The 26,811-nt window shown below is 47.1% G+C and overlaps 2 protein-coding genes across 4 annotated transcripts; one reads left to right on the forward strand and one right to left on the reverse strand.

Moving 5' to 3' along the window:
- The first annotated feature begins 810 nt into the window (after positions 1 to 810).
- Positions 811 to 20,319, forward strand: wdr26a (WD repeat domain 26a). 3 transcript variants are annotated; one of them, XR_011311775.1, is made up of 15 exons: positions 811 to 1,504; positions 2,018 to 2,117; positions 2,327 to 2,383; positions 3,489 to 3,625; positions 4,483 to 4,580; positions 9,538 to 9,694; positions 9,931 to 10,069; positions 11,823 to 11,963; positions 12,984 to 13,103; positions 13,618 to 13,763; positions 14,274 to 14,352; positions 14,444 to 14,573; positions 15,359 to 15,553; positions 17,816 to 19,473; positions 19,980 to 20,319. XR_011311775.1 is itself a non-coding variant. In XM_069717235.1 (14 exons), exons 1-14 carry the CDS (start codon positions 1,221 to 1,223, stop codon positions 17,836 to 17,838), a joined length of 1,806 nt encoding a protein of 601 aa, XP_069573336.1. In that variant the 5' UTR covers positions 811 to 1,220; the 3' UTR covers positions 17,839 to 19,595. The 3 variants fall into 3 exon arrangements, 1 of the variants encoding a protein (XP_069573336.1); XR_011311776.1 differs by having other exon boundaries at positions 17,816 to 19,323; XM_069717235.1 differs by lacking the exon at positions 19,980 to 20,319 and having other exon boundaries at positions 17,816 to 19,595.
- Positions 20,320 to 22,006: 1,687 nt separating this feature from the next.
- Positions 22,007 to 24,889, reverse strand: cnih4 (cornichon family member 4). The gene is made up of 5 exons (XM_069717264.1): positions 24,793 to 24,889; positions 23,215 to 23,283; positions 23,009 to 23,121; positions 22,624 to 22,764; positions 22,007 to 22,542 (listed from the first exon to the last, which is right to left on the reverse strand). The coding sequence occupies exons 1-5, from the start codon at positions 24,859 to 24,861 to the stop codon at positions 22,515 to 22,517; spliced, it is 420 nt and encodes a 139-aa protein (XP_069573365.1). The 5' UTR covers positions 24,862 to 24,889; the 3' UTR covers positions 22,007 to 22,514.
- Positions 24,890 to 26,811: the final 1,922 nt, after the last annotated feature.

Below are 26,811 nucleotides of genomic sequence, written 5' to 3' on the forward strand. Positions count from 1 at the left end.
GAAGCGGAAGAACTCCCACTCAGTGTTTCCTCTTTCTTTTCACTTGTTTGTCATCATTCAGTGAGTTGATTAAAAAAAGTCTGATAAAGAAGAGCCTCCGTGTTTCATTCCTAAACAGATGTGACGTCTCCACATCTGTTCACTGACACCCTGAGACTACACAGAGGCTGGAAGAGCATCAGCTGATGGATCAAAGACGCCATGTCTCTGCACTGAAATGAATGAAGACAGAGAGCTGAGCCCAGGTAGAGAATCATAACAGCAGAGCCTCGCACATCTCAACGTGCCATGGAAACACTCAAAGAACACAGATATATATATAAATGTATGTAACGCTACAGAGAGGGGCAGCTTCACAGATTAATATATGTAATTAAAGAGTAATAATTCATAAATAAAATCTGTGGGTCCAAATTTAAAAGTGCATGTGAAGAACAGCCTGAATAAAAACATGGTGAATGTGTTTTAGAATCAGATCGCTCCCATCAGACTGCAGCTTCAACAACAGAAACAGCATCAAAGATGTTCACTGAAGTTACAGTAGACGTTAAAGTCATTTTTAGTTTGTCTCCTATTCATATGAAGTGACAACGTTCCTGTTCACATTTTGGAATTAAATCTATTTCTATGTGTAACACCGTAGTGTGGACAGCTCAGCGCGTGGAGGAGGCAGCCGTGGGCGGTTCTGAGTGTGAAACAGGCTGAACAGAACCATAAACTTTATTGAGACGTGCAGAGGGGGAGAACAATGAGAGTTTGTTGAGGACTTTGATCTAAGGGACTGCAGCCTGGAAACAGCGGCCCCTGGCGGTGACGCAGCGAGCACAAGACGACGTGAAGGAATTTCCGCTGACGTCATTGCGTATGTCCATAACAGAGCTGCAGCTGTCTGAGAGCAACAATAACAAGCGCGACCCAACAACTTGACGGCGGCGGTACCGCTCCGACAGCGCGCGACACCGGCCACTTCCTTAGAATGCGTTGCTCCACGTAACTCCCGCCTCCGTCCCGCCGTCCTCCGAAACCCAAACCGTGTATCGTCGCGGCCAGCGTCGCCAAACACGGAGCCTCGGCCGCAGGGGAGTAGGGCAGTTCGGAGCTGCATCTGGGTCAGTGGGCCTGTCGGAGGCTGTTCCGCTGCTGTTGTTTCCCCCGCAGTGTCCCGGTGATCCCGCCATCCGTCCATATCCCCCCGGTCCTCCGGTACACACCGTGCTAACATGCAGGCTAACGGGGCAGGACAGGACCGGGATCCAGACCTGTCCTGCCAGAACGGGACGCAGAACGGCGAGCCGTCCTCCACCGGGACAGCCCATTCTAACGGACTGTCGGTGTCCAACAACGGAACCGCGGTGAGCAACAACAACAACAACAACGGAGTGTCCGCGCCGCCCGCCTCCAACAACAACAGCGCGGCCGACGGTAAGAAGAAGAAGCGTCTGTCCCAGTCCGAGGAGGACGTGATCCGGCTCATCGGACAGCACTTGCACGACCTGGGTCTCAAGTAAGTCCGGAGACCGGGGACATCCGGGACATCCAGAACTGGGGACAGTTGGTCTTCGGGTCCGCACAGGGACATACACACAGACAGACATACACACTGTGTGTGTGTGTGTGTGTGTGTGTGTGTGTGTGTGTGTGTGTGTGTGTGTGTGTGTGTGTGTGTGTGTGTGTGTGAACCTGGTTCTCCTCTCTGGTGAACAAAGACATCATCTTTGCAGTCAGATGATCAGATTTTCTCGAATCATTAAGAAATCCTGCTCAGGTTAGTTCTAGTGGGTTCTGGTGTCAGAGGCCTGCTCTCATTAGTTCTGATATGTCACAGTGACACACACACACAGACACACACCCAGTCAGACACACTGTCACACACACTACATGTTATTTCTCATCCAGCTCAGATGGACCTGTTCTGTTCCAGGTCCAGTCAGTGTGTGTGTGGTTCAGTGAGGCCCGATACAGTCCTGGTTTATGATGTCATGTTCATCACTTCCCTGTGCTGTGTTCCTGTTTACAGTCAGACTGTGGACCTCCTGATGCAGGAGTCCGGCTGCAGACTGGAGCATCCTTCTGCCACCAAGTTCCGCAACCACGTCGTCGAGGGAGAGTGGGACAAGGTGAACATCCTGACATGCACGTCCAAGCAGCTCCAACAGAACTCTGGGTTCTGTGTCTGGTCCAGAGGACAGAGCTGTGCCCCTGGACCTGGAGGACAGAGCTCTGCCTGTGGACCCGGAGGACAGAACTCCCATTTGATTTGATAAACGGAAGTATTTTTCTGTCTGTCCTCAATGAGACATCTTTGTGTCCTGTGTCTCTGTCTCAGGCTGAGAGTGACCTGAACGAGCTGAAGGCCTTGATGCATTCTCCCAGCGCCATCGTGGTGAGTGGAGGTCAAACCTCAGACCACCGACTGTGTCTTATTTTAGTCTTATGTCCCTGCAGGACATCTGTCAGTCACCATAATGATTTCTAATCCAACCAGTCTGCAGTGTTTACTTCCTGTGATTCCTCCACATTAAAGTTCTCCAACAGAGTCTCTGTTAGTGAGCCTTTCAAAATAAAAGCTGCTTCATCAACATAACTCCTCATGTTCAGTTAGCAGCTCTTCATCCTCTCCTCATCATCAAAACAAACCACATACTGGTTGACTGAAAAAAAAAAAAAAAAGGTAAAACAGGAAGTGAGAGGGTTTATGGGGACTGTGGTTTTATGATGAGAATTAGGCTGTCAATCATCCCACTTCCTGCATCAGTGTGATGGTACAGTTAGTGTTGAATAGAGTTCATCCAGACTTCCAGCTGTGAGTTTCTGTACATACAGTTTATTCAAACAGGATTTAAAGATCTTATTTTGGCAGCACATGTAGCGGATGTTTATAAAGCTATGTCACTTTTAGGAATTTCTTATATCTGAGCCCCATTATGGTTCTTTAAGTTCAGAAAATAATTTAAAGATTTAAAGAAAATCAAATCAAATCAAAACAAGAACTAAGAACTTTGTATTAATGAAGCAGCACCTTTAATGAGGTGAAATCACAGCTCCTAACGTCACTAACGCTGCTTGAATCGTCATTCATTTTAATGATCATTGAATTAAAACAATATAAATGATGAAAATCAGACCTGCTGCTGTCGGTGACTTCCTGTCATGTGATGCTGTGTTGAACACAGAGTGTGTAAATGTAGCAGAACATAGCGTTTGGATGTCCTAATGTCCATCCCTGTTGTCCTCTCCCTGTCCTCCCTGTCCTCTCCCTGTCCTCCTTCTGTTGTCCATCCCTGTTGTTACCTCCCTGTCCTCCCTGTCCTCTCCCCGTTGCCCCCTCCCTGTCCTCTCCCTGTTGTCCCCTCCCTGTCCTCTCCTTGTTGTCGCCTCCGTCCTCTCCCTGTTATCCCCTCCCTGTCCTCTCCCTGTTGTCCGTCCCTGTTGTCCCCTCCCTGTCCTCTCCCTGTTGTCCGTCCCTGTGGTCCCCTCCCTGTCCCCAGCGGATGAAGTTCCTGCTGCTGCAGCAGAAGTATCTGGAGTATCTGGAGGACGGGAAGGTCCTGGAGGCCCTGCAGGTCCTCAGAGCCGAGCTCACTCCCCTCAAGTACAACACGGAGCGGATCCATATCCTGAGCGGGTCAGTCAGACACTCCAGCTCTCTACCTGCAGTGTGTGGGTCAGCTCACTGAGGGGGGCGGAGCCACAGTGGGCTTTGATTGACAGGAGCACTGAGTCTGTCTGTAAACTCTGTGAAGTTCATGAGAGTAATGAGGGCCTGAGGGTCCCGGTTCTTATATTAAGTGTTCCTGACAGTGTAGTACCAGGCTGTGCAGACAGAGGGCACCTGTGTCTCTGCTGTGTATCTGTGCGCAGTATGTTTGTGCAGCAGGTCAGAGAGGACTGAAGTGAGATCAGTGGGTTATTAGTGAGGTATGTTGAGACTGTCAGTATCATGAAGGTGGCTCTCTTTTAAGATGGCTAGATCACCATGGTAACTTATGCTGCAAACTTCAGTACACTTGTCCATGTTTGTGATTGGTCAGATACGACAAACTCCTCCCCTTTCACCTGAACGCACTCAGAGCCGTAGTAGTCGTAGTACTGATTATCTCTGACGGAGAGTTTCCGCTTTGTTGAGCAGCTCAGACACAGAAAGCCTGGATATGTTGAACTTGCTTCGTAGTTCACCACTCTGATGAGTCCTGCAGCATCAAGACCGCAGTGTCCATTTGACCACAGGAAGGGAAGTGTGTGAAATATGTGACTGAGCTTCAGTTTGATCAGTCACCGGAAACAGTATGAAGACGTCTCTTCTCCGGGACCACGAACATCCACAGAGAAGGAGAAGCAGCAGCTGTTTTCATGAAGGATGAGTCTTTATTATTCAGACTGACCACACACCTGTGGAGGTTCTCTGTACCTGTGACAAACCTGTGGAGGTTCTGTGTACCTGAGTGTGTGACAGGGACTGAGAATGTGCTCCTGCATCTGAAGGTACCTGATGTGCAGCCATGCAGAGGACCTGCGAGCCAAAGCTGAGTGGGAAGGGAAAGGAACGGCATCTCGAACAAAGCTGCTGGACAAGCTCCAGAGTGAGTGTGACTCACACACTCACACAGCATACACTCACACAGCAAATACACTCACACAGCACTCACTCATAGTAAATACACTCACACACACACCACACAGTGAACAACTCACACACCACCCAGTGAACACACTCACACACCACCCAGTGAACAGTGCACCAGCTGACAGCAGCAGGATCCAGTCATGTTATCTCTGTAGTCCACTCTGATGTCCTGTTTCATCACAGTCACCTTCTACAGGTCCAAAACACTCCCAATTATATTTACACCTGGTGATAAACAAAAAACTGTAGTCAGATGTTTACTGTTTATCATCACTGTACATCATTACATCATCACTATATATCATCACTGTACATCATTACATCCTCACTGTACAGTGGGTACGGAAAGTATTCAGACCCCTTTACATTTTTCACTCTTTGTTTCATTGCAGCCATTTGCTAAAATCAAAAAAGTTCATTTTATTTCTCATTAATGTACACTCAGCACCCCATCTTGACAGAAAAAAACAGAAATGTAGAAATTTGTGCAAATTTATTAAAAAAGAAAACCTGAAATATCACATGGTCATAAGTATTCAGACCCTTTACTGTGACACTCATATTTAACTCACATGCTGTCCATTTCTTCTGATCCTCCTTGAGATGGTTCTACTCCTTCATTGGAGTCCAGCTGTGTTTAATTAAACTGATTGGACTTGATAAGGAAAGGCACACACCTGTCTATATAAGACCTTACAGCTCACAGTGCATGTCAGAGCAAATGAGAATCATGAGGTCGAAGGAACTGTCCAAGGAGCTCAGAGACAGAGTTGTGGCAAGGCACAGATCTGGCCAAGGTTACAAAATAATTTCTGCAGCACTCGAGGTTCCTAAGAGCACAGTGGCCTCCATAATCCTTAAATGGAAGAAGTTTGGGACGACCAGAACTCTTCCTAGACCTGGCCGTCCAGCCAAACTGAGCAATCGTGGGAGAAGAGCCTTGGTGAGAGAGGTAAAGAAGAACCCAAAGATCACTGTGGCTGAGCTCCAGAGATGCAGTAGGGAGATGGGAGAAAGTTCCACAAAGTCAACTATCACTGCAGCCCTCCACCAGTCGGGGCTTTATGGCAGAGTGGCCCGACGGAAGCCTCTCCTCAGTGCAAGACATATGAAAGCCCGCATAGAGTTTGACAAAAAACACATGAAGGACTCCCAGACTATGAGAAATAAGATTCTCTGGTCTGATGAGACCAAGATTGAACTTTTTGGCGTTAATTCTAAGAGGTATGTGTGGAGAAAACCAGGCACTGCTCATCACCTGCCCAATACAATCCCAACAGTGAAACATGGTGGTGGCAGCATCATGCTATGGGGGGTGTTTTTCAGCTGCAGGGACAGGACGACTGGTTGCAATTGAAGGAAAGATGAATGCGGCCAAGTACAGAGATATCCTGGAAGAAAACCTCTTCCAGAGTGCTCTGGACCTCAGACTGGGCCGAAGGTTCACCTTCCAACAAGACAATGACCCAAAGCACACAGCTAAAATAACAAAGGAGTGGCTTCGGAACAACTCTGTGACCATTCTTGACTGGCCCAGCCAGAGCCCTGACCTAAACCCAATTGAGCATCTCTGGAGAGACCTGAAAATGGCTGTCCACCAACGTTCACCATCCAACCTGACGGAACTGGAGAGGATCTGCAAGGAAGAATGGCAGAGGATCCCCAAATCCAGGTGTGAAAAGCTTGTTGCATCATTCCCAAGAAGACTCATGGCTGTACGAGCTCAAAAGGGTGCTTCTACTCAATACTGAGCAAAGGGTCTGAATACTTATGACCATGTGATAGTTCAGTTTTTCTTTTTTAATAAATTTGCACAAATTTCTACATTTCTGTTTTTTTCTGTCAACATGGGGTGCTGAGTGTACATTAATGAGAAATAAAATGAACTTTTTTGATTTTAGCAAATGGCTGCAATGAAACAAAGAGTGAAAAATTTAAAGGGGTCTGAATACTTTCCGTACCCACTGTACATCACTGTACATCAGGCCTGGCCAACCCGCGGCTCTTACATTCATATCGAAGTTTGTGGGGTTTTTTTTTTTCTTTTAAAATCTTTTTATTGATTTTGCAAATACTTTAGACAGAGAGGTAGGACAGGATTACCCCTCCAAAAAATTGGGATATACAGAATAGTACATTCAGTTGTAAGTCTCTTGGAGGTAGTGTTTGTGTTTTTTTTTAATGTGCGTGTTCGCTTCGCTTGAGTTCAATACGGTATTTTTGTCAAACGCGCATGCGCGTGAGATGAAAATACCGCAAAGTTTTCCAGTAGGGGCAAGATCATTTGAGGAAACAATTTGTGTCCAGTTCGCTCTCAAAATGGCAGGAAAAAATGCACAGCAAAACGAAAATATGAAGATGAACACAGGACGTTTTTAACAGAATGGGAGAGTTTATATTTTTTTGTTGAACGTAATGGTGAGCCATTCTGCCTGATATGTCAGACGTCATTAGCGCATTTCAAAGCTTCAAATCTTCAGCGCCACTTCAGCTCACTCCATGCTAACATCGACCAGGGATTTCCAAAAGGGACTGAACTTCGCAAGCACAAGTTGGACACTTTGAAAAGTCAGGCAGAAAAGCAGATACAGTTTTTCCAAAAATTTACAAAGCACTCAGAGACCGTAACGCTTGCATCGTATCAACTGGCTTGGAACATTGCACGGGCTAAAAAGCCATACAATGAAGGGGAGTTCGTTAAAAAATGCCTTGATATTGTGCCATTAAAAGACAGAACCCGTGGCATAGATGTGAAAGAAACAATGATGGCTGCATTTGCGAAAGCAAATCTGCCCACACCGAAGCTAACTGCAATAGCCACGGATGGAGCGCCAGCCATGATCGGATCTGTGAACGAGTCTGTGTTTTCTACCCTGAAACACGTGAAATCAAAGCATCGATCTGTTCTGACTGACACCCGTGTGAAAGAATTGCTTCGAGTGGCAACAACGGAATACAAGCCAGATTTGAAGAGGATTGTTCAAGGAATGCCAGAAGTCCCACTAAGCAACATGCATTATAAAAGAAAAACGCTATTGTAATTATGTATTATGTAATTATGTAATTATATTATGTTTTTGTTTGTGGACTTGGTTGAACTGAGAGTTTGTGTGTGTGAGACAGTGCACACAATGTTCATTGTTGAAAATGACTGGTCTGTGGTCTTAGTACTGTAGGAGTCAATGTCTGTCATTATCATGTTGGTGTGTGACATTTACAATAAATCTGGCTGAGCAGTGTGTGTGTGTGTGTGTGTGTGTGTGTGTGTGTGTGTGTGTGTGTGTGTGTGTGTGTGTGTGTGAGAGGAAGGGATGGGGTGATGTTCATGTGTGCCCATGTGTATGATGTGGCTCTTTGCTGTAACACAGTAAAAAATGTGGCTCTTAGTCTCTGACTGGTTGGCCACCCCTGCTGTCATCTCTGTACATGATTACATCATCACTGTACTGATTACATCATCACTGTACATCATTACATCATCACTGTACATCATTAGAATCATCAACATACATCATTACATCATCATTACATCATCAATGTACATTATTACATCATCAGTGTCATCATCATTACATCATCACTGTACATCATTACATCATCACTGTACATCATTAGAATCATCAACGTACATCATTACATCATCACTGTACATCATTACATCATCAATGTACATGATTACATCATCACTGTACATCATTACATCATCACTGTACATCATTAGAATCATCAACGTACATCATTACATCATCAATGTACATCATTACATCATCACTGTACATCATTACATCATCAATGTACATCATTACATCATCACTGTACATCATCAATGTACATTATTACATCATCAGTGTACATCATTACATCATCAGTGTACATCATTACATTACATCATCAATGTACATCATTACATCATCAATGTACATCATTAGAATCGTCAACGTACATCATTACATCATCAATGTACATTATTACATCATCAGTGTACATCATTACATCATCAGTGTACATCATTACATCATCACTGTACATCATTACATTACATCATCAATGTACATCATTACATCATCAATGTACATCATTAGAATCGTCAACGTACATCATTACATCATCAATGTACATCATCACTGTACATCATTTTATCATCACTGTACTTCATTACATCATCAACGTACATCATTACATCATCAATGTACATCATCACTGTACATCATTTTATCATCACTGTACTTCATTACATCATCAACGTACATCATTACATCATCAATGTACATTATTACATCATCAGTGTACATCATTACATTATCAATGTACATCATTACATTATCAATGTATATCATTACATCGTCACTGTACATCATTACATCATCAATGTACATCACATTACTGTACATAATTATACCTCATATACATCATCTAGAAAACCCTGCAGCTGTCTGTTTGATGTGAGATCTGATTGGCTGTATCAGAACCAGTCCTCATCTGTAGAGACAGTAACATGAAGCAGAACATTTTCAGAAAAGAGATGTTCACTACTGCAGAACAGGTTCAGCTTCATTTCAGTCTGAACCATGATGAAATCTTGATGTTGTATTAAAACCTCCATGAACACCAACATGATTGACATCATCTTCCCATGTAGAGTCCAGGTTTCAATCAAAGAGCAGCAGCTGTTTGTGGCTTCATCAATATGTGCTCTGAACTAATACTCTCTGTATGTGTGTCTCTGTGTGTGTGTCTCTCTGTGTCTCTGTGTTTGTGTGTCTCTGTCTGTGTGTCTCTGTGTGTGTGTGTGTGTGTGTGTGTGTGTGTGTGTGTGTGTGTGTGTGTGTGTGTGTGTGTGTGTGTGTGTGTGTGTGTGTGTGTGTGTGTGTGTGTCTCTATGTGTCTCTGTGTGTGTGTGTGTGTGTGTGCAGCGTACCTGCCCCCCTCGGTGATGCTGCCTCCTCGCCGCCTGCAGACCCTGCTGAAGCAGGCGGTGGAGCTGCAGAGGGAACGCTGTCTCTACCACAACACCAAGCTGGACAGCGGTTTGGACTCGGTGTCTCTGCTGCTGGACCACGCCTGCAGCCGGTGAGGATGCACACATGCAGCACGGCATCACACCTCCACCTGATCCGGTTGTAGTCGGGTGTCCCGCAGAGTCTCATCCAGTCTAGTGAACTCTGTAAAAAAACGAGTCATCTTTATGTTTACGTGTTTCCACCAGAATCAGATCACAGCTGTTAATTAATGCGTGTGTGTGTGTGTGTGTGTGTGTGTGTGTGTGTGTGTGTGTGTGTGTGTGTGTGTGTGTGTGTATCCTGCAGGAAACAGTTCCCCTGCTACACACAGCAGATCCTCACTGAACACTGTAATGAAGTCTGGTTCTGTAAGTTCTCCAACGACGGAACCAAACTAGCGACCGGTTCCAAAGACACCACGGTGATCGTGTGGCAGGTGGACACGGTAATCAGAGACTCATCCTTAGACCAGCAGTGTGTTGGTGTGTGTATCGGTGTCAGTGTCAGTGTGTGTGTGTGTTGGTGACGGTGTGTGTGTCATTGTGTGACGGTGTGTGTGTCAGTGACAGTGTGTGTCATTGTGTGTTGGTGACGGTATGTGTGTCGGTGTGTGTGTGTCAGTGACGGTGTGTGTTGTTGTGTATCAGTGACAGTGTGTGTGTGTGTCGTTGTGTGACGTATGTATCGTGTGACGTGTGTGTGTCGTTGTGTGACAGTGTGTGTGTCGTTGTGTGTTAGTGACGGTATGTGTGTTGTTGTGTGTCGTTGTGTGACGGTGTGTGTCATTGTATGACGGTGTGTGTGTCATTGTGTGACGGTGTGTGTGTCGTTGTGTGTCAGTGACTATGTGTGTCGTTGTGTGACGGTGTGTGTGTCATTGTGTGTCAATGACAATGTGTCGTGATGGTGTGTGTGTCGTGTGTGTCAGTGATGGTTTGTCGTTGTGTCAGTGACGGTGTGTGTGTGTCGGTGACGGTGTGTGTGTTGTTGTGTGTCAGTGACGGTGTCTGTTGGTGACGGTGTGTGTGTCGTTGTGTGTCATGACAGTGTGTGTCAGTGATGGTGTGTGTCGTTGTGTGACGTGTGTGTGTCATTCTGTGACGGTGTGTGTGTGTCGTTGGTGTCAGTGACTGTGTGTGTCGTGTGACGGTGTGTGTCTGTGACGGTGTGTGTGTCGTTGTGTGTCAGTGACGGTGTGTGTCGGTGACTGTGTGTGTGTGTGTGTGTCATTGTGTGTTGTGGCGGTGTGTGTCGGTGTGTGTCAGTGATGGTGTGTGTTGTGTCAGTGACGTGTGTGTCGGTGACGGTGTGTGTCATTGTGTGTCAGTGATGGTGTCATGTGTCGGTGACGGTGTGTGTCGTTGTGTGTCAGTGATGGTGTCTGTTGGTGATGGTGTGTGTGTGTCGTTGTGTGTCAGTGATGGTTTGTCGTGCATGTCAGTGACGGTGTGTGTCAGTGTCAGTGATGGTTTGTCGTTGTGTGTCAGTGACGGTGTGACGGTGTGTGTCAGTGACAGTGTGTGTGTGTTGGTGATGGTGTGTGTTGGTGTTGATGACGCGTGTCTGTCGTTGTGTGACGGTGTGTGTCGGTGTGTGTGTCAGTGATGTTGTGTGTCGGTGACGGTGTGTGTCGTTGTGTGTCAGTGATGGTTTGTCGTGTGTGTCGTTGTGTGTCAGTGACGGTGTGTCGGTGACGGTGTGTGTTGGTATCGGTGACGTGTGTCTGTCGTTGTGTGTCGGTGATGGTGTGTGTCGTTGTGTGTCAGTGATGGTTTGTCGGTGTGTGTCGTTGTGTGTGGGTGACGGTGTGTGTGTGTGTGTGTGTGTGTGTGTGTGTGTGTGTGTGTGTGTGGTGACGGTGTGTGTGTCGTTGTGTGTCAGTGATGGTTTGTCGTGTGTGTCGTTGTGTGTCAGTGACGGTGTGTCGGTGACGGTGTGTGTTGGTATCGGTGACGTGTGTCTGTCGTTGTGTGTCGGTGATGGTGTGTGTGTTGTGTGTCGGTGTGTGTTGTGTGTCGGTGACGGTGTGTGTCGTTGTGTGTCAGTGATGGTTTGTCGGTGTGTGTCGTTGTGTGTGGGTGTGTGTGTGTGTGTGTGTGTGTGTGTGTGTGTGTGTGTGTGTGTGTGTGTGTGACGGTGACGGTGTGTGTGTCGTTGTGTGTCGGTGACGGTGTCAGTGACGGTGTGTGTCCACTCAGGAGACCCAGCAGCTGAAGCTGATGAAGACTCTGGAGGGACATGCCTATGGCGTGTCCTACCTGGCGTGGAGTCCAGACGACTGCTACCTGATCGCCTGCGGTCCCGACGACTGCTCCGAGCTGTGGCTGTGGAACGTGCAGGTACTACATGTCCCAGCATGCACCTCTCTGTCTGGATTCAAACCACAGTCAGAAAATGAAACAAGCAGCAGTCACTGACCCCACATCAGTCAGCTGTGATTGTGTCTGTCTGTGAGACACTCCGAGTCCCTGCAGGACAGAGACAGTGTTTGATCAGGGACATCAGCAGCAGTTCGTCAGTATACAGACTGTTTGTCCTGAGACACTGTTGCTTTAAATGACCTGATTTAAAGGTCCTAAAATCCTTTTAAAGCCTTTAGCTCCGTCCTGCAGGCTGGGGCTCATCCTCAGTGTCTCTCTGTCCCCTGCAGACAAAGTGAAGAACTGGGTGAGGACTGTAGATCTGTGTGACCTCTGAGTTCATGATTATAGTGATTTCGGTGCATCATGATGGACAGGAGATACCGAGTGTGTGGTGCACAGCCGGACACACACTCAGCCTCAGGAACATTCACCGTTTCCTCTGGCTGTGGACGGATCCGTCAGAGACGAAGGACAAACGTCTCTGTCTTGACATGAAACTAACTCCAAGCCGTAGTCTGAGTCCCGTCCACTGGACTTCACAGTTTGTAGTCCAGACTGGTGTCTCCTTGTTGAGCTGCAGTGGACGGACGATAACACAGGTGTCCTAAAAGTAATATTTCATCATTTGAACATTACAGCGATCACAGCTACCTCAGATTACATGCAGGTTTACCAGCGTTAATAATAATAATAATAATAATAATAATAATAATAATAATAATAAAAGTATTAATATTACAAAATAGACTGTAAAAATGTGAAGCGAACCTTTAAATCTGTGACCGTTAAATGAACTTGTATCTCCAGAGTAGTCTGTCATTTGGTTCCCAGGTGATAACACTGTACACACCACCTCAGTGGTACAGAGGGACAGTGGTAGCAGGGGACAGGGTAATCGAGGGACAGTGGGACAGAGGGACAGTGGTACCGGGGTCAGAGGCTGTTCTCACAGGAGGTGTCGGATCCGTTCAGTCAGGCCTGTCTCTCCTCTGATAGACCGGAGAGTTACGGACCAAGATGAGTCAGTCTCATGAGGACAGTCTGACCAGCGTGGCCTGGAACCCAGACGGCAAGCGCTTCGTCACTGGTGGCCAGAGAGGCCAGTTCTATCAGTGTGTGAGTATCCTGCACTGCACACACACTGCACACACACTGCACACACACTGCACACACACTGCACACACACTGCTCACCAAAGGTCAAAGGTCACCATGACTTTAAACACATTAGCAGCCATAACTCCAGAATTTAAGATGAAAAAGGATGACGAGATGATGGTTTATATCTAACAGGTCAAAGGTCACCTCCATCGAATTTCTGACAGCAGGACAGACTGTGACTCCAGATGTGGTCACATCCTGAATGTGTGACTCTGATCTGAACTGTGAGATCTTCTGTGTGTCGGGTTCAACGTGTGATATGAGTCTGGACGTATGAGACTGACAGCTGACTGTTGGACGAATCTGTTGCTACTTTAACACATCGCTGAAAAAAATGCTTTATTCCTGCTGGAGAGTGATGACGTTAAAACCAGTTGTCTCCTGTATATCTGCAGCAGTGTGGTGATGCTGATGCTGCTCCTGATCCTGATCCTGATCCTGAACGTAGTCTGCTTCCTCCTTCCTCCCAGGATCTAGATGGAAACCTGCTGGACTCGTGGGAGGGGGTCCGGGTGCAGTGCCTGTGGTGTCTGAGTGACGGCCGGACCGTCCTCGCCTCCGACACCCACCAACGCATCCGAGGGTACAACTTTGAGGATCTGACAGACAGGAACATGTAAGTCGGGAGAGTTCTGCTTCTTCCGCTGTCTGAACAGAACCGGATCTGAATTTGATCTTGTGACTTCCGTTTCATTTGAATGTACTGAATAAAGAGTCTAAAGTTCAGTTGTGTTGGAAGGATTAGAAACTTCAGTCATCGTTCCAACAGCTTCATTTCAGGCCTCGTTAAAACGTGTCTGAGTCTTTGTCCTGTCGGGACCACAGGGTGCAGCCGGTGTTGGTGTGATGTTGGAAGGATTTCAAATTTTTTTACCCAAAGTTTCCTCAACATGGAACAGATTTGATGGTCCCAATGAAAGGTTTTGTTTTAGATTTGATCATTGTGTAATATTGACCTCACTGGTCAGACTTGCATCGTTTTGACCGGGACCCTCACCGCTGTGTCCTTCAAACAATGGGTCACATCACACACAGGCAGAGTGGATGTGCTCCCCCTGCTGGTCTCACAGGCAACGTCACCATGTGACTGTCCTCTGTGCTGAAGCAGCCTCTTCTGTCGTTGCAGCGTGCAGGAGGACCATCCCATCATGTCCTTCACCGTCTCCAAAAACGGACGGTTAGCCCTGCTCAACGTGGCCACTCAGGTGAGCAGCTCCTCCCCCTCAGCTGTCCAACCACAGAGGTCCATCCCTCCGTCCTCAGCGCGGTGAGTTCAGGCGTGTTTTGTGTTTGCAGGGAGTCCACCTGTGGGATCTGCAGGACCGGGTTCTGGTGAGGAAGTACCAGGGGGTGACCCAGGGCTTCTATACCATCCACTCCTGCTTCGGAGGACACAACGAGGACTTCATCGCCAGCGGCAGTGAAGGTAAGACAGCTGGAGGCGGAGCTCATTGAAAACAGCACCTCTGTGATGGCATCGGGTCATCTGCTCCTGCAGAGCTCCTATAGAGCCTCATGTAGAGCCTCCTATAGAGCCTCCTGTAGAGCCTCCTGTCAAGCCCCCTATAGAGCCTCCTGTAGAGCCTCCTGTAGAACCCCTGTAGAGCCCCTGTAGAGCCTCCTGTAGAGCTCCTGCAGAGCTCCTGTAGAGCCTCCTGTAGAGCCTCCTGCAGAGCCTCCTGTAGAGCCTCCTGTAGAGCCCCTGAAGAGCCTCCTGTAGAGCTCCTGTAGAGCCTCCTGTAGAGCCCCTGTAGAGCTCCTGCAGAGCTCCTGTAGAGCCTCCTGTAGAGCCCCTGTAGAGCTCCTGTAGAGCCTCCTGTAGAGCCTCCTGTAGAGCTCCTGTAGAGCTCCTGTAGAGCCTCCTGCAGAGCTCCTGTAGAGCCTCCTGTAGAGCCCCTGTAGAGCTCCTGTAGAGCCTCCTGTAGAGCCTCCTGTAGAGCTCCTGTAGAGCTCCTGTAGAGCCCCTGTAGAGCCTCCTGTAGAGCTCCTGTAGAGCCTCCTGTAGAGCCTCCTGTAGAGCTCCTGTGGCGCCTCAGACTGAAGGTGGAGCTTCTCTGAAGGTAACTCTGTGCAGAGGAGGGGGTTGTGGGGAACTGGAGATGTAAACATGAAGTTCACCTGAAGGTTATAACCCAGCAGCAGCAGTGCTGTCCAGCGGTGGATTGTCCCTTTAAGTCTCCTCCAGCTGATCCAGTCTCTGTCTCCTGTCAGACCACAAAGTTTACATCTGGCACCGGCGCAGCGAGCTGCCCATCGCAGAGCTCACTGGTCACACCCGCACCGTCAACTGTGTGAGCTGGAACCCCGTCCTGCCCGGACTGCTCGCCAGCGCCTCCGATGACGGCACCGTCCGCATCTGGGGGCCTGCCCCCTTCCTGGACGTGCAGGACGCAGAGGGGCTCAATGGTATGGAGATGTCGTATGATGGGAGAGTGTTTGGAGGGTTGTGCCAGTGTGTGAGGCTAGAGCAGAGAGCATTACATGTGATTGCTCCAACAACAAAAAAACCTGTCATCCAGCTGCAGTTCATGTCACACAGGTGCAGAATATTAGAAACAGGTTTCAGTAAAAAACAGAGTTCAGACTCCAGAAGAGTTTGAGCATGTTGAGCATGTTGAGGATGTTGAGGATGTTGAGGATGCTGAGGATGTTGATGATGCTGATGATGTTGATGATGCTGAGGATGTTGAGGATGCTGATGATGTTGATGATGCTGAGGATGTTGAGGATGTTGAGGATGCTGAGGATGTTGAGGATGCTGAGGATGCTGAGGATGTTGAGGATGCTGAGGATGCTGAGGATGTTGAGGATGCTGAGGATGTTGAGGATGCTGAGGCTGTTGAGGATGTTGAGGATGTTGAGGATGCTGAGGCTGTTGAGGATGTTGAGGATGTTGAGAATGCTGAGGATGTTGAGGATGTTGAGGATGTTGAGGATGCTGAGGATGTTGAGGATGTTGAGGATGCTGAGGATGTTGAGGATGTTGAGGATGCTGATGATGTTGAGGATGTTGAGGATGCTGAGGATGCTGAGGATGTTGAGGATGCTGAGGATGCTGAGGATGTTGAGGATGCTGAGGATGCTGAGGATGTTGAGGATGCTGAGGATGTTGAGGATGCTGAGGCTGTTGAGGATGTTGAGGATGTTGAGAATGCTGAGGATGTTGAGGATGTTGAGGATGTTGATGATGTTGAGGATGTTGAGGATGTTGAGGATGCTGATGATGTTGAGGATGTTGAGGATGCTGAGGATGTTGATGATGCTGAGGATGTTGAGGATGCTGAGGATGTTGAGGATGCTGATGATGTTGATGATGCTGAGGATGTTGAGGATGTTGAGGATGTTGAGGATGTTGAGGATGTTGAGGATGTTGAGGATGTTGAGAATGCTGAGGATGTTGAGGATGTTGAGGATGCTGATGATGTTGAGGATGTTGAGGATGCTGATGATGTTGATGATGCTGAGGATGCTGATGATGTTGAGGATGCTGATGATGTTGAGGATGTTGAGAATGCTGATGATGTTGAGGAGGTTGATGATGTTGAGGATGTTGAGGATGTTGATGATGTTGAGGATGTTGATGATGTTGAGGATGTTGAGGATGTTGATGATGTTGAGGATGTTGAGGATGCTGATGATGTTGAGGATGTTGAGGATGCTGATGATGTTGATGATGTTGAGGATGCTGATGATGTTGAGGATGCTGAGGATGCTGATGATGTTGAGGATGTTGAGGATGCTGATGATGTTGAGGATGTTGAGGATGTTGAGGATGCTGATGATGTTGAGGATGTTGAGGATGCTGATGATGTTGAGGATGTTGATGATGTTGAGGATGTTGATGATGTTGAGGATGCTGATGATGTTGAGGATGTTGATGATGTTGAGGATGCTGATGATGTTGAGGATGTTGAGGATGCTGATGATGTTGATGATGTTGAGGATGTTGAGGATGTTGAGGATGTTGAGGATGCTGAGGATGTTGAGGATGCTGATGATGTTGAGGATGTTGAGGATGCTGATGATGTTGAGGAGGTTGATGATGTTGAGAATGCTGAGAATGTTGAGAATGTTGATGTTGAGGATGTTGAGGATGCTGAGGATGTTGAGAATGCTGAGGATGCTGATGATATTGAGGATGTTGAGGATGCTGATGATGTTGAGGATGTTGACAATGCTGAGGATGTTGAGGATGCTGAGGATGCTGATGATATTGAGGATGTTGAGGATGCTGATGATGTTGAGGATGTTGAGAATGCTGAGGATGTTGAGGATGCTGAGGATGTTGAGGATGTTGAGGATGTTGAGGATGCTGATGATGTTGAGGATGTTGAGGATGCTGAGGATGTTGAGGATGTTGAGGATGTTGAGGATGCTGATGATGTTGAGGATGCTGAGGATGCTGAGGATGTTGAGGATGCTGAGGATGCTGATGATATTGAGGATGTTGAGGATGCTGATGATGTTGAGGATGTTGAGGATGCTGAGGATGTTGAGGATGTTGAGGATGCTGATGATGTTGAGGATGTTGAGGATGCTGAGGATGTTGAGGATGTTGAGGATGCTGATGATGTTGAGGATGCTGATGATGTTGAGGATGTTGAGGATGCTGATGATGTTGAGGATGTTGAGGATGCTGACCTGTGTGTTTCCTGTTTCCTGTTTTAGAATGTTGCAGCATGGACAGCTGATGATCCGCCGACATACTTTTAGACTCTGTAGACACTTGAATGGAAGATGCGCGGAAAGTGATTGGACAGCTGCTTCCTGGAGATGTGATGATGTCAGAGCCGGCCCCATGAAGCTGGGCTCAAGGACCTGCGGTTTCGGACCCACCTCCTCCTGTCTGGACCCGGTCCCCCAGCACCGAGCAGACCTGCCCACCTCCTCCTATTTATTCTAAAGGACTTTATTTATTCCTGAGTAGTTCACTGATAGTGCTAGCTGTGACGTAGCGGCGGGTGGAGGTGTTTGTTCTTAGTCACCTGTTCCTCTGAGAGACTCTACAGACCTGCAGGACCCCCTGATGGACGTCTCCTCCTCCTCCTCTTCTCAGCTCTGTGGTACCGTGTGTTTCCGATCCAGAGCAGATTTCATTTTTCCTGCTTCTGTCCAGAGAGACAGTGTTTGATGATTATGTCTGAGGGACAGACAGCAGGACGTACCAACTCTCGGAGGACAAACAGCTGCTGATGTGTGCAGACCTGTAGAGTTCATCTGTCCTCTGTGGTCCTGAAGCAGCTCCTCTCTCCTCCCCACACACACACACACACACACACACACACACACACACACACACACACACACACACACACACACACACACACACACACACACACACACACACACACACCACTCCCTTTTCTTCTGGTGTTTTTTGGGTTGGCTTTAGTTGTTCTGTGTTTTAAGTTTAATTTCTACGTGTGTTTTTTATTGACTGTAGTATTGAATGACCCCCTCCCCGTCTCCCACGCTGTGTGACCTGAGGTAAACGTTAAGGCTGCTCTTCTCTCTTCTCTCTGTCTCTATAAACCCCTCTTTAGAGGACGCTCTGACGTCCTGCTCTGTGGAAGAAAATCTTTAAACGTGGAAAAGGTTCAGACAGCATCTGTAGGGACTATTTCTAGTGGCAGATGAATCTACACTTTCTGCTTTTGTGAGTATTGGAGGCAGCAGAGGACTGAGGAGTCTGATTGGACTCAGTGATTGTTAGTAAGTTCCGTCCAATGAGATTAGTTCATGATAACACATTAAAAATAGCAGCCTTGTCCTTTTATGATGGACACCTGAACAGTGATGGACAGAGACAGTAATGGACACCTGAGCAGTGAGGGGACAGAGACAGTGAGACACAGAGACATTGAGGGGACAGAGAGGGACAGACACATTGAGGGACATTGAGGGGACAGAGACAGTGAGAGACAGAGACAGTATCTTTACCAGTTTGTACAGTGTAACATAAAGTTCTGATGGGTTTCTACAGTTTCCTTTCAGGAGTTGCAGAACCGTCCGGCCCGGTTGTTGTTCTGTGTGATGTGTTCTGTATATTTCTCTGTTGTGTTCTGAGGCGGACCGCCTGCAGACCGGGTCATGTGTGGTTCTGGTTCCACTCCTGCTGTCTTCCAGCTGATCGCAGAGCATCTCTCCAGATGTTCTGGACTGCAGCAGCTGGACCGGTCAGAGGAGAACCGTTCTGTGTGTGGAACCCTGTTTATCTGCAGCTTCACCTCCTACACAACTACACAACTACACGACTACACAATTACACAACAATACAACAACACACCAGTGGTGCACCACACTCGATGTCTCTCACACAGTCACAGGTGTGCTCTTCTACTTCTTGCCTCTGTGACTCCTTTAGTTTCTTATTCTGAATATTTCAGGCTTCTCTCATCTTCTTCTCTCTCTTCCTCTTCTCTCGTCTCCTCTTCCTCTTCTCTCATGTCCTCTTCCTTTTTTCTTTCTCGGCCTCTTCCTCTTCCTCTCTCCTCTTATTCCTCTTTCTCGGCCTCTTCCTCTTCTCTCATCTCCTCTTCCTCTCTCCTCCTCTTCTCTCCTCATCTGCCTCCTCTTCCTCTCTTCCTCTCCTCTTCCTCTTTTCTCCGTCCTCTCTGAAGAAGACAGAGTAGGGACTTTGTTTGCTTGCAGAAACCATTTGACATTTTAACTGTGTTATTACAAAAAGTGATTGTACTGTTCCGTATAGTTCTGTAGGACAATTGTTCTGTGTGCATATTTTAAATAAAGATTCAGGGTTTTAAAGTGGAATTGATTTTGACATGTCTTTGACTATAGATTTCATATACAGTCTACGTTTTATTCCTGTCAGGAGGTGATCGGTGGAGTGCAGCTGTGCCAGCCCGCCGGGGGAGTGGAGGGGAGGAGCCTGGAGGAGGGAAGAGGAGAGACCACACCCACCAGACACAGACCACAACCAAATCCAGAGCACATGGAAACAAACACGGGCAATGACAGAAATATGAGAAAAAAGGAGACCAGTGGAAACAAAGGAAAAACACACACAGGGATCCTGACATGTCCAAAACATCATGAAAACATCACACTAGTATGTTGTCTGAAATAAGTCTCCTATGTCTGGCTGCTATGCTGCTTTCTCTGCTTATTATATATCTATATAAATAAGTTAAAAAATAAACAGCAAATAACAAGAGACAGAACCTTTGGTGTTCATAAAAAGGAGAATGTTTCACATATTTTCTACTCTATATTTGGGTGATCCAACTAACTGAGTTACACATTCGAACTGTTGCCAGGACAACAGCTCCATTAAATACATTCAGATGTCATCAGCCTGATGCCATATCATTCAGACTGTAATGATCTTCTCCAGGTGTGTGAAGGTGATCGCAATGACGTTCATCTTTGCAGATCACCGTGTTATTCTTCTGGTTCTTCGCGAGCATCCAGAACGCAGCAGAGGAGCGACGTGATTCAGTTGGACTTGGTTTTAAATTTCTTACTTGTGACTTATGATGAGTCACTTCATGATGATTTCACACAGAACAATAGTCAGTTTACCGCTGCAAGGTTCCACGCGTTCAACAGCCGAGGCAGACAGAGTAGATTTTCACCTTTATTTATGAAACACATTTCCTCCAATCAAAGAAGGTTTACACTCGCAGAACACAATGAACACGGTCAGACATGAACGTGTTCGGCAGAAAAAAGATGAGCTCGCGCGTCCACGTTTACAAGCTGCTGATCCAGAAACCGTTCTAACAGGAGCGCCAGGCTTCAACGTACAGTACAAAATCAGAGTAAACACAAGGGGGCAGCACCAAGGCGCACCTGCTCAGTCTGTCACAACACAAGCACACCTGTGGGATTGTCAGCCATTCACAGAGGTGCAGCATCACATCACCGACCGCCTGAGACCACTGTACACACACACACACACACACACACACACACACATCACCTCATATTGTTAGTGTTTGTGTGTGTGTGTGTGTGTATATAGTGTCTCTAGTGTGTGTGATGCTGAAGTCCTGCAGCTCCTGTATACAGAAGAAGTCTCAGCAGCAGTTTTCTTCCACTTTGTGCTCTCTTGTGTCGTCACAGTTTTCAGTCCAATTCAGCATCAGACATGTAATCAAACGTGATCAGATGTGATCAAACGTGATCAGATGTGATCAAATATGTGATTAGACAGTTGAACCCTCTCAGTCCCAGACGGTGTGAGGATGACAAACTGCTGGAGGTCACAGACGTGTTGGAGAAACAGGAGCACACACATTTAAACTGAAGATGTTGAGAGGACCAGAGGAGAACCACAGCGTGGAGAGGAGAACCACAGAGCGTGGAGAACCACAGCAGGGTGGAGAACTACAGAGCGTGGAGAACCACAGCAGGGTGGAGAACCACAGCAGGGTGGAGGAGAACCACAGCTGACCTTAGCACACTGTGTGCTCTTTTAAACTCTGTCTCTAATCTAATGAATGCTGTTCTGGGGGTCAGAGGTCACCAAAGCTACAAACATGGACTGGATAAAGGACCGATGCTGTGTTCCAGATGATGGACTTCCCTCAGGACACTAACAGATACTCTTCCATGTCAGGACTCTTACCTGTGAAGTGCAGGAGTTTAGACAGAGTTGTGTTGTTTCAATCACATACTGATGTTCTGCACTGACAAGAAATGACCTCCTCATGTGAACACATCATCCTCCAAAATATCTGCAGCTTTAATTATTTTACCCAGAAATCAACATGTTTTTGTGTCCTCTGTTTAACACTCAATAAACACACTGATTCTTCTGTCCAGCAGCAGCAGTGGAAAAGAAACACTTTGTCTTCAGGAACATCTGCAGCTTCCTCAGACGCTTTTAATTTGAAAATCGTTTAGGTCAGTGGCCCCGCCCCCTTCCTCTATGGAGCCAATATGGCGACCGTTTAGGGTGGAAAGTGTCCAGAGTTTCACACTTCTTGTTTTGGAGCGTTCTGAGTGCTTCATCCTGGTACTTGTAGTGTTCTGATGGTTCTGTACTGACAGTGTGAACACACTGATGCACTCAGAGTAGAGAGAGTTAGTACACAAGAACAACATCTGGAACACAGCACGAGTGTCCCTGCAGACCTTCAACAGCCTTCCTGTGTGTCCTGGGAGGAGGTGGGATCATCGTCCCACCAGTCAGGTGACCACCAGCAGCTACTTGGATTTACTCAGTAAAGGTTGAGGGAGGTTCTGTCAGATGGTGCGGACGGGTTCGACATTAACCAAAGTGCTGTGACGACACAAAGAGCGGAGTGGAGCGGGACACTCGTCAAGCTGCTGTGAGACATCTCATGCATACAGAACGGCAGGACGTGAGGGACAAACAGCCTGAAGTTTGGCGGCCAGGGACTCAGTCATTGATCAGAGCCAGGATCATGCTGCAGAAAACATAAACAGGAGTTAGTTGAGAGGAGACGAGCAGCAGACGGACAGGACGATCACACCGTCGCAGCCCTCACCTGTACAGGTAGATGAAGAAGCAGAGCAGGTGGAAGCCCAGTTTGATCATGGCCTCCTTCATGTGGGACTTGAGCTGACCTCGGTTGTGGATCTCAGTCGGGTCAAACACGCCCATGTTCCCCATGGGCACCTTAAGGTACCTGCAGGGACGAGGACGGAGGAGCTGACTCAGACGTCTCAGAGATATTTACTGACAGGGTGGACGGAGCAGAGGTGGAGGAACAGGTGGAGGTCGGCCTGCCCTCCGACTCTGAGCTCCTCCGTCAAACTTTAAATACCATTCAACACATTAAGCAGTAAGGATGCAGTCAGCAGATGTTTGTTCCACGTGTCTGGGAACGAGAACCCGACTCAGAACACAGAACCGATCCAGAACCAACATACCTGTACATGTTCCAGGCTGCGACAGGCACGTTGAGCAGGAAGATGAACCAGTGCATGGACACCAACATCAGCATCGTGGAGAGACACTGGCCCACCATCTCTGGGATTACCCACTGCACACGCACACACACACACACACAATAAAGTCAGAAATACCAGACCATAATAAATGAAGCACCTGAGTGCTGCAGAGGGAGGAGACTTACTTTGTTCAGCTTGGAGCAGCAGGCTCGAGCGTTGATGTAGTCACATTCCAGATCTGACAGGGTGATGATCTGAGCGCTGGTCAAGGAGTCAGACGGAGGAGATCACCAGGGATGAAGAGGATTGATCATCATCTTCACTGGAAATCTAAACCTGTCGAGGCCAACAGTGTTCTGACCTACATCTGGTTTATCTACTTGTTTACAGCAGGTGTATCTACTTGTATAAATCTGGTTTATCTACTTGTTTAAATCTGGTTTATCTACTTGTTTACAGCATGTTTATCAACTTGTTTACAGCATGTTTATCTACTTGTTTACTGCAGGTGTATCTACTTGTTTACATCTGGTTTGTCTACTTGTTTACTGTAAGTGTATCTACTTGTTTACTGCAGGTGTGCGGCACAGTGGTGCAGTGGTTAGCATTGTCGCCTCACAGCAAAAAGGTTCCAGGTTCGAATCCGGTCCTGGGCCTTTCTGTGCAGTTTGCATGTTCTCCCTGTGCTTGCGTGGGTTCTCTCCGGGTTCTCCGGCTTCCTCCCAACATCCAAAAACATGCACCTCAGGTTAATTGGTGGTTCTAGAAATTGCCCTTAGGTGTGAATGAGAGTGTGAATGGTCTTTGTTTCCGTCAGTCTCTCTGTGGCCTGGGAGGGAGGCTGCAGCTGTAGCTCAGACAGTAGACTGGGTTGCACACCAATCAGAAGGTTGGTGGCTCGGTCCCCAGCTCCTCCTGCCCAAGCGTCCCTGAGCAAGACGCTGAACCCTAAAATTGCTCCCGATGGTGTACCATCGGTATGTTGTAAGTCACTTTGGATAAAAGCGTCAGCTAAATGTAATGTGCATCTACTTGTTTAGATCTGGTTTATCTACTTGTTTACATCTGGTTTATCTATTTGTTTACTTCAGGTTTATCTATTTGTTTACTTCAGGTTTATCTACTTGTTTACTTCAGGTTTATCTACTTGTTTACAGCAGGGTTATTTACTTGTTCACAGCAGGGTTATCTACTTATTTACAGAATGTTTACCTACTTGTGTACATCTGGTTTATCTACTTGTTTACATCTGGTTTATCTATTTGTTTACAGCTGGTTTATCTACTTGTTTCCAGCATGTTTATCCTTGTTTACAGCAGGGTTATCTATTTATTTACAGCAGGTTTATTTACTTGTTTACAGCAGGTTTATTTGCTTGTTTACAGCAGGTTTATTTGCTTGTTTACAGCAGGTTTCGACCCCGTTTGATCTTCATGGTGCCAGGAAGACACAGAAGCTCTCATGTTTGTCAATGAGATAGTTTTATCAGACACGTTAACATATTTCTGTCAGCTGTTTGCTCGGAGGACTTAAACCCTCCGTGTACCTTCCAGTCGGTCCCTGTGAGCCCACCTCGTCCCGCCGCCCCTCTGCCCTCTCGGGGGTCCGTCTGGGCTGCTGCTCCCAGCAGCCAGGCGGCTAACAGGTTAGCACGGCGCCGCTAAGCGCCTCATACAATCAGAAGAACTCGTTACAGCCTTCCCTGATGGCCGCTTTGAGGAACAGCTCAATATCTACCAGAGACACACAAACGAAAAGGATACGAAGTAAACGGAGAGAAAAATCAGTGCACAGCAGTCCACCAGCGACAGAATGAACACTGCCGCCTCCATGCTTCTTCTTCCGTCTCTGAGCAGCTTCCATTTCCGGTCGCTGTCGTTCCTGTCCCGCCCCGGATACTCTTAATGCAGTGCTGCCACCTGGCGGAAGCCTGAGCACTACCACTATGTGTAGTTGTAAACAGATGCTCACTATAAAAAAACAGATTTTATCTTTAAAAGACTTTTGACATTAAAAGATTTAAGACGGCATTAGACAGCTGGACATATCAAATAAAGCAGGGTAAATAATGACTTCTCATAAACCTTTAGTCTCTTTTTTATTTAGTTTGACTGTTGGTGACTCTGTGAGAATCACTTTCTTTGATTTCTCCAGTGCATTCAACACCATCCAACCACTGCTGCTGAGTGAGAAGCTGCGGGTGGTGGAGGTGGACACGTCCACCGTCTCCTGGATCAATGACTATCTGACAGGCAGACCACAGTTTGTCCGTCTGGGCAGTGTGCTGTCTGATACGGTGGTCAGTGGTACTGGAGCTCCTCAGGGAACTGTTCTGTCTCCCTTCCTGTTCACCTTCTACAACACTGACTTCCAGAACAACTCAGAGTCAAGACATCTGCAGAAGTTCTCTGATGACTCTGCAGTGGTAGGTGTATAAGGGATGGACGGGAGGAGGAGTCAGTGGTCGGTGTATAAGGGATGGACGAGAGGATGAGTACAGGGCAGTAGTGGAGGACTTTGTGGAGTGGGCGGGAAGAAATCACCTGCTCCTGAACGTGGCCAAGACCAGAGAGATGGTGGTCGACTTCAGGAGGAAGGCGACGGCTCCACAACCGCTGAGAGTTCTGGGAGAGGAGGTGGACATGGTTGAGGAGTACAAGTACCTGGGTGTCTCCATCGACAACATACTGAACTGGAAGACCAACATCAACGCTGTCTACAAGAAGGGGATGAGTCGACTCTTTTTCTTGAGGAAACTTCGATCCTTCAATGTGTGCAGCGAGATGTTGGAGATGTTCTACCATCTGTTGTGGCCAGTGCTTTGTACTTCACTGTGGTCTGCTGGGGGAGCAGCATTGGAGCCGGTGACACCAACAGACTTAACAAACTGGTTGAGAAGGCCGGCTCCATCATCGGCTACAAACTGGACAGTCTGGAAAAGGTGGTGGAGAGGAGGACGCTGAGGAAACTATTGTCCATATTGGATAATCCTGTCCACCCTCTCCACCACCTGCTGCAGGGACAGAGGAGGACTTTCTCTAAAAGATTCCTCCAGCTCCGCTGTCACAAGGACAGATACAGGAGATCATTCCTGATACAGGAGATCATTCCTGATACAGGAGATCATTCCTGATACAGGAGATCATTCCTGATACAGGAGATCATTCCTGATACAGGAGATCATTCCTGTTACAGGAGATCATTCCTGCCGACCGCAATAAGACTGTACAATACCCCAAACTCTGGCAAAATCCATCACATAACAATAACACTGTTGTCTGTGTTCTTGGTTGTTTGTATATAATATATATAGATATATACTGTACTGAATATACTGTATATACTGTGCATTTTATATTTTATATTTTTACTGCTATTTTACTGCTATTTTATTGCTTTCTATTATTCTATTATTATCTATTGCTTCCTGTATGCTGCTGTAGCGAAAAAAAAATTCCCCTTGGGGATTAATAAAGTAACTACCTAACCTAACCTAACTTAACCTAACTTAACCTAACTTAACCTAACCTAACCTAACCTAACCTAACCTAACCTAACCTAACCTAACCTAACCTAACCTAACCTAACCTAACCTAACCTAAACTGCTGATCATACATTCAATAAAACCCTCATCTGTGGCTGCTTCATAAACTCAGTGATGTGATGTGGAGAAACAAGCGCTCCTCGTCTGTAGAGGAGAGGGCGCTGCTCAGAGAAGCCAAACTTTACAACATTTTTTCTATTATTCTATTATTATCTTATTGCTTCTGTATGCTGCTGT

This window comes from Brachyistius frenatus, unplaced genomic scaffold (assembly GCF_029030835.1).
Source record: "Brachyistius frenatus isolate BFR_SWC_R1_liver_20210118 unplaced genomic scaffold, ASM2903083v1 Contig_171, whole genome shotgun sequence".
Taxonomy (NCBI): domain Eukaryota; kingdom Metazoa; phylum Chordata; class Actinopteri; family Embiotocidae; genus Brachyistius; species Brachyistius frenatus.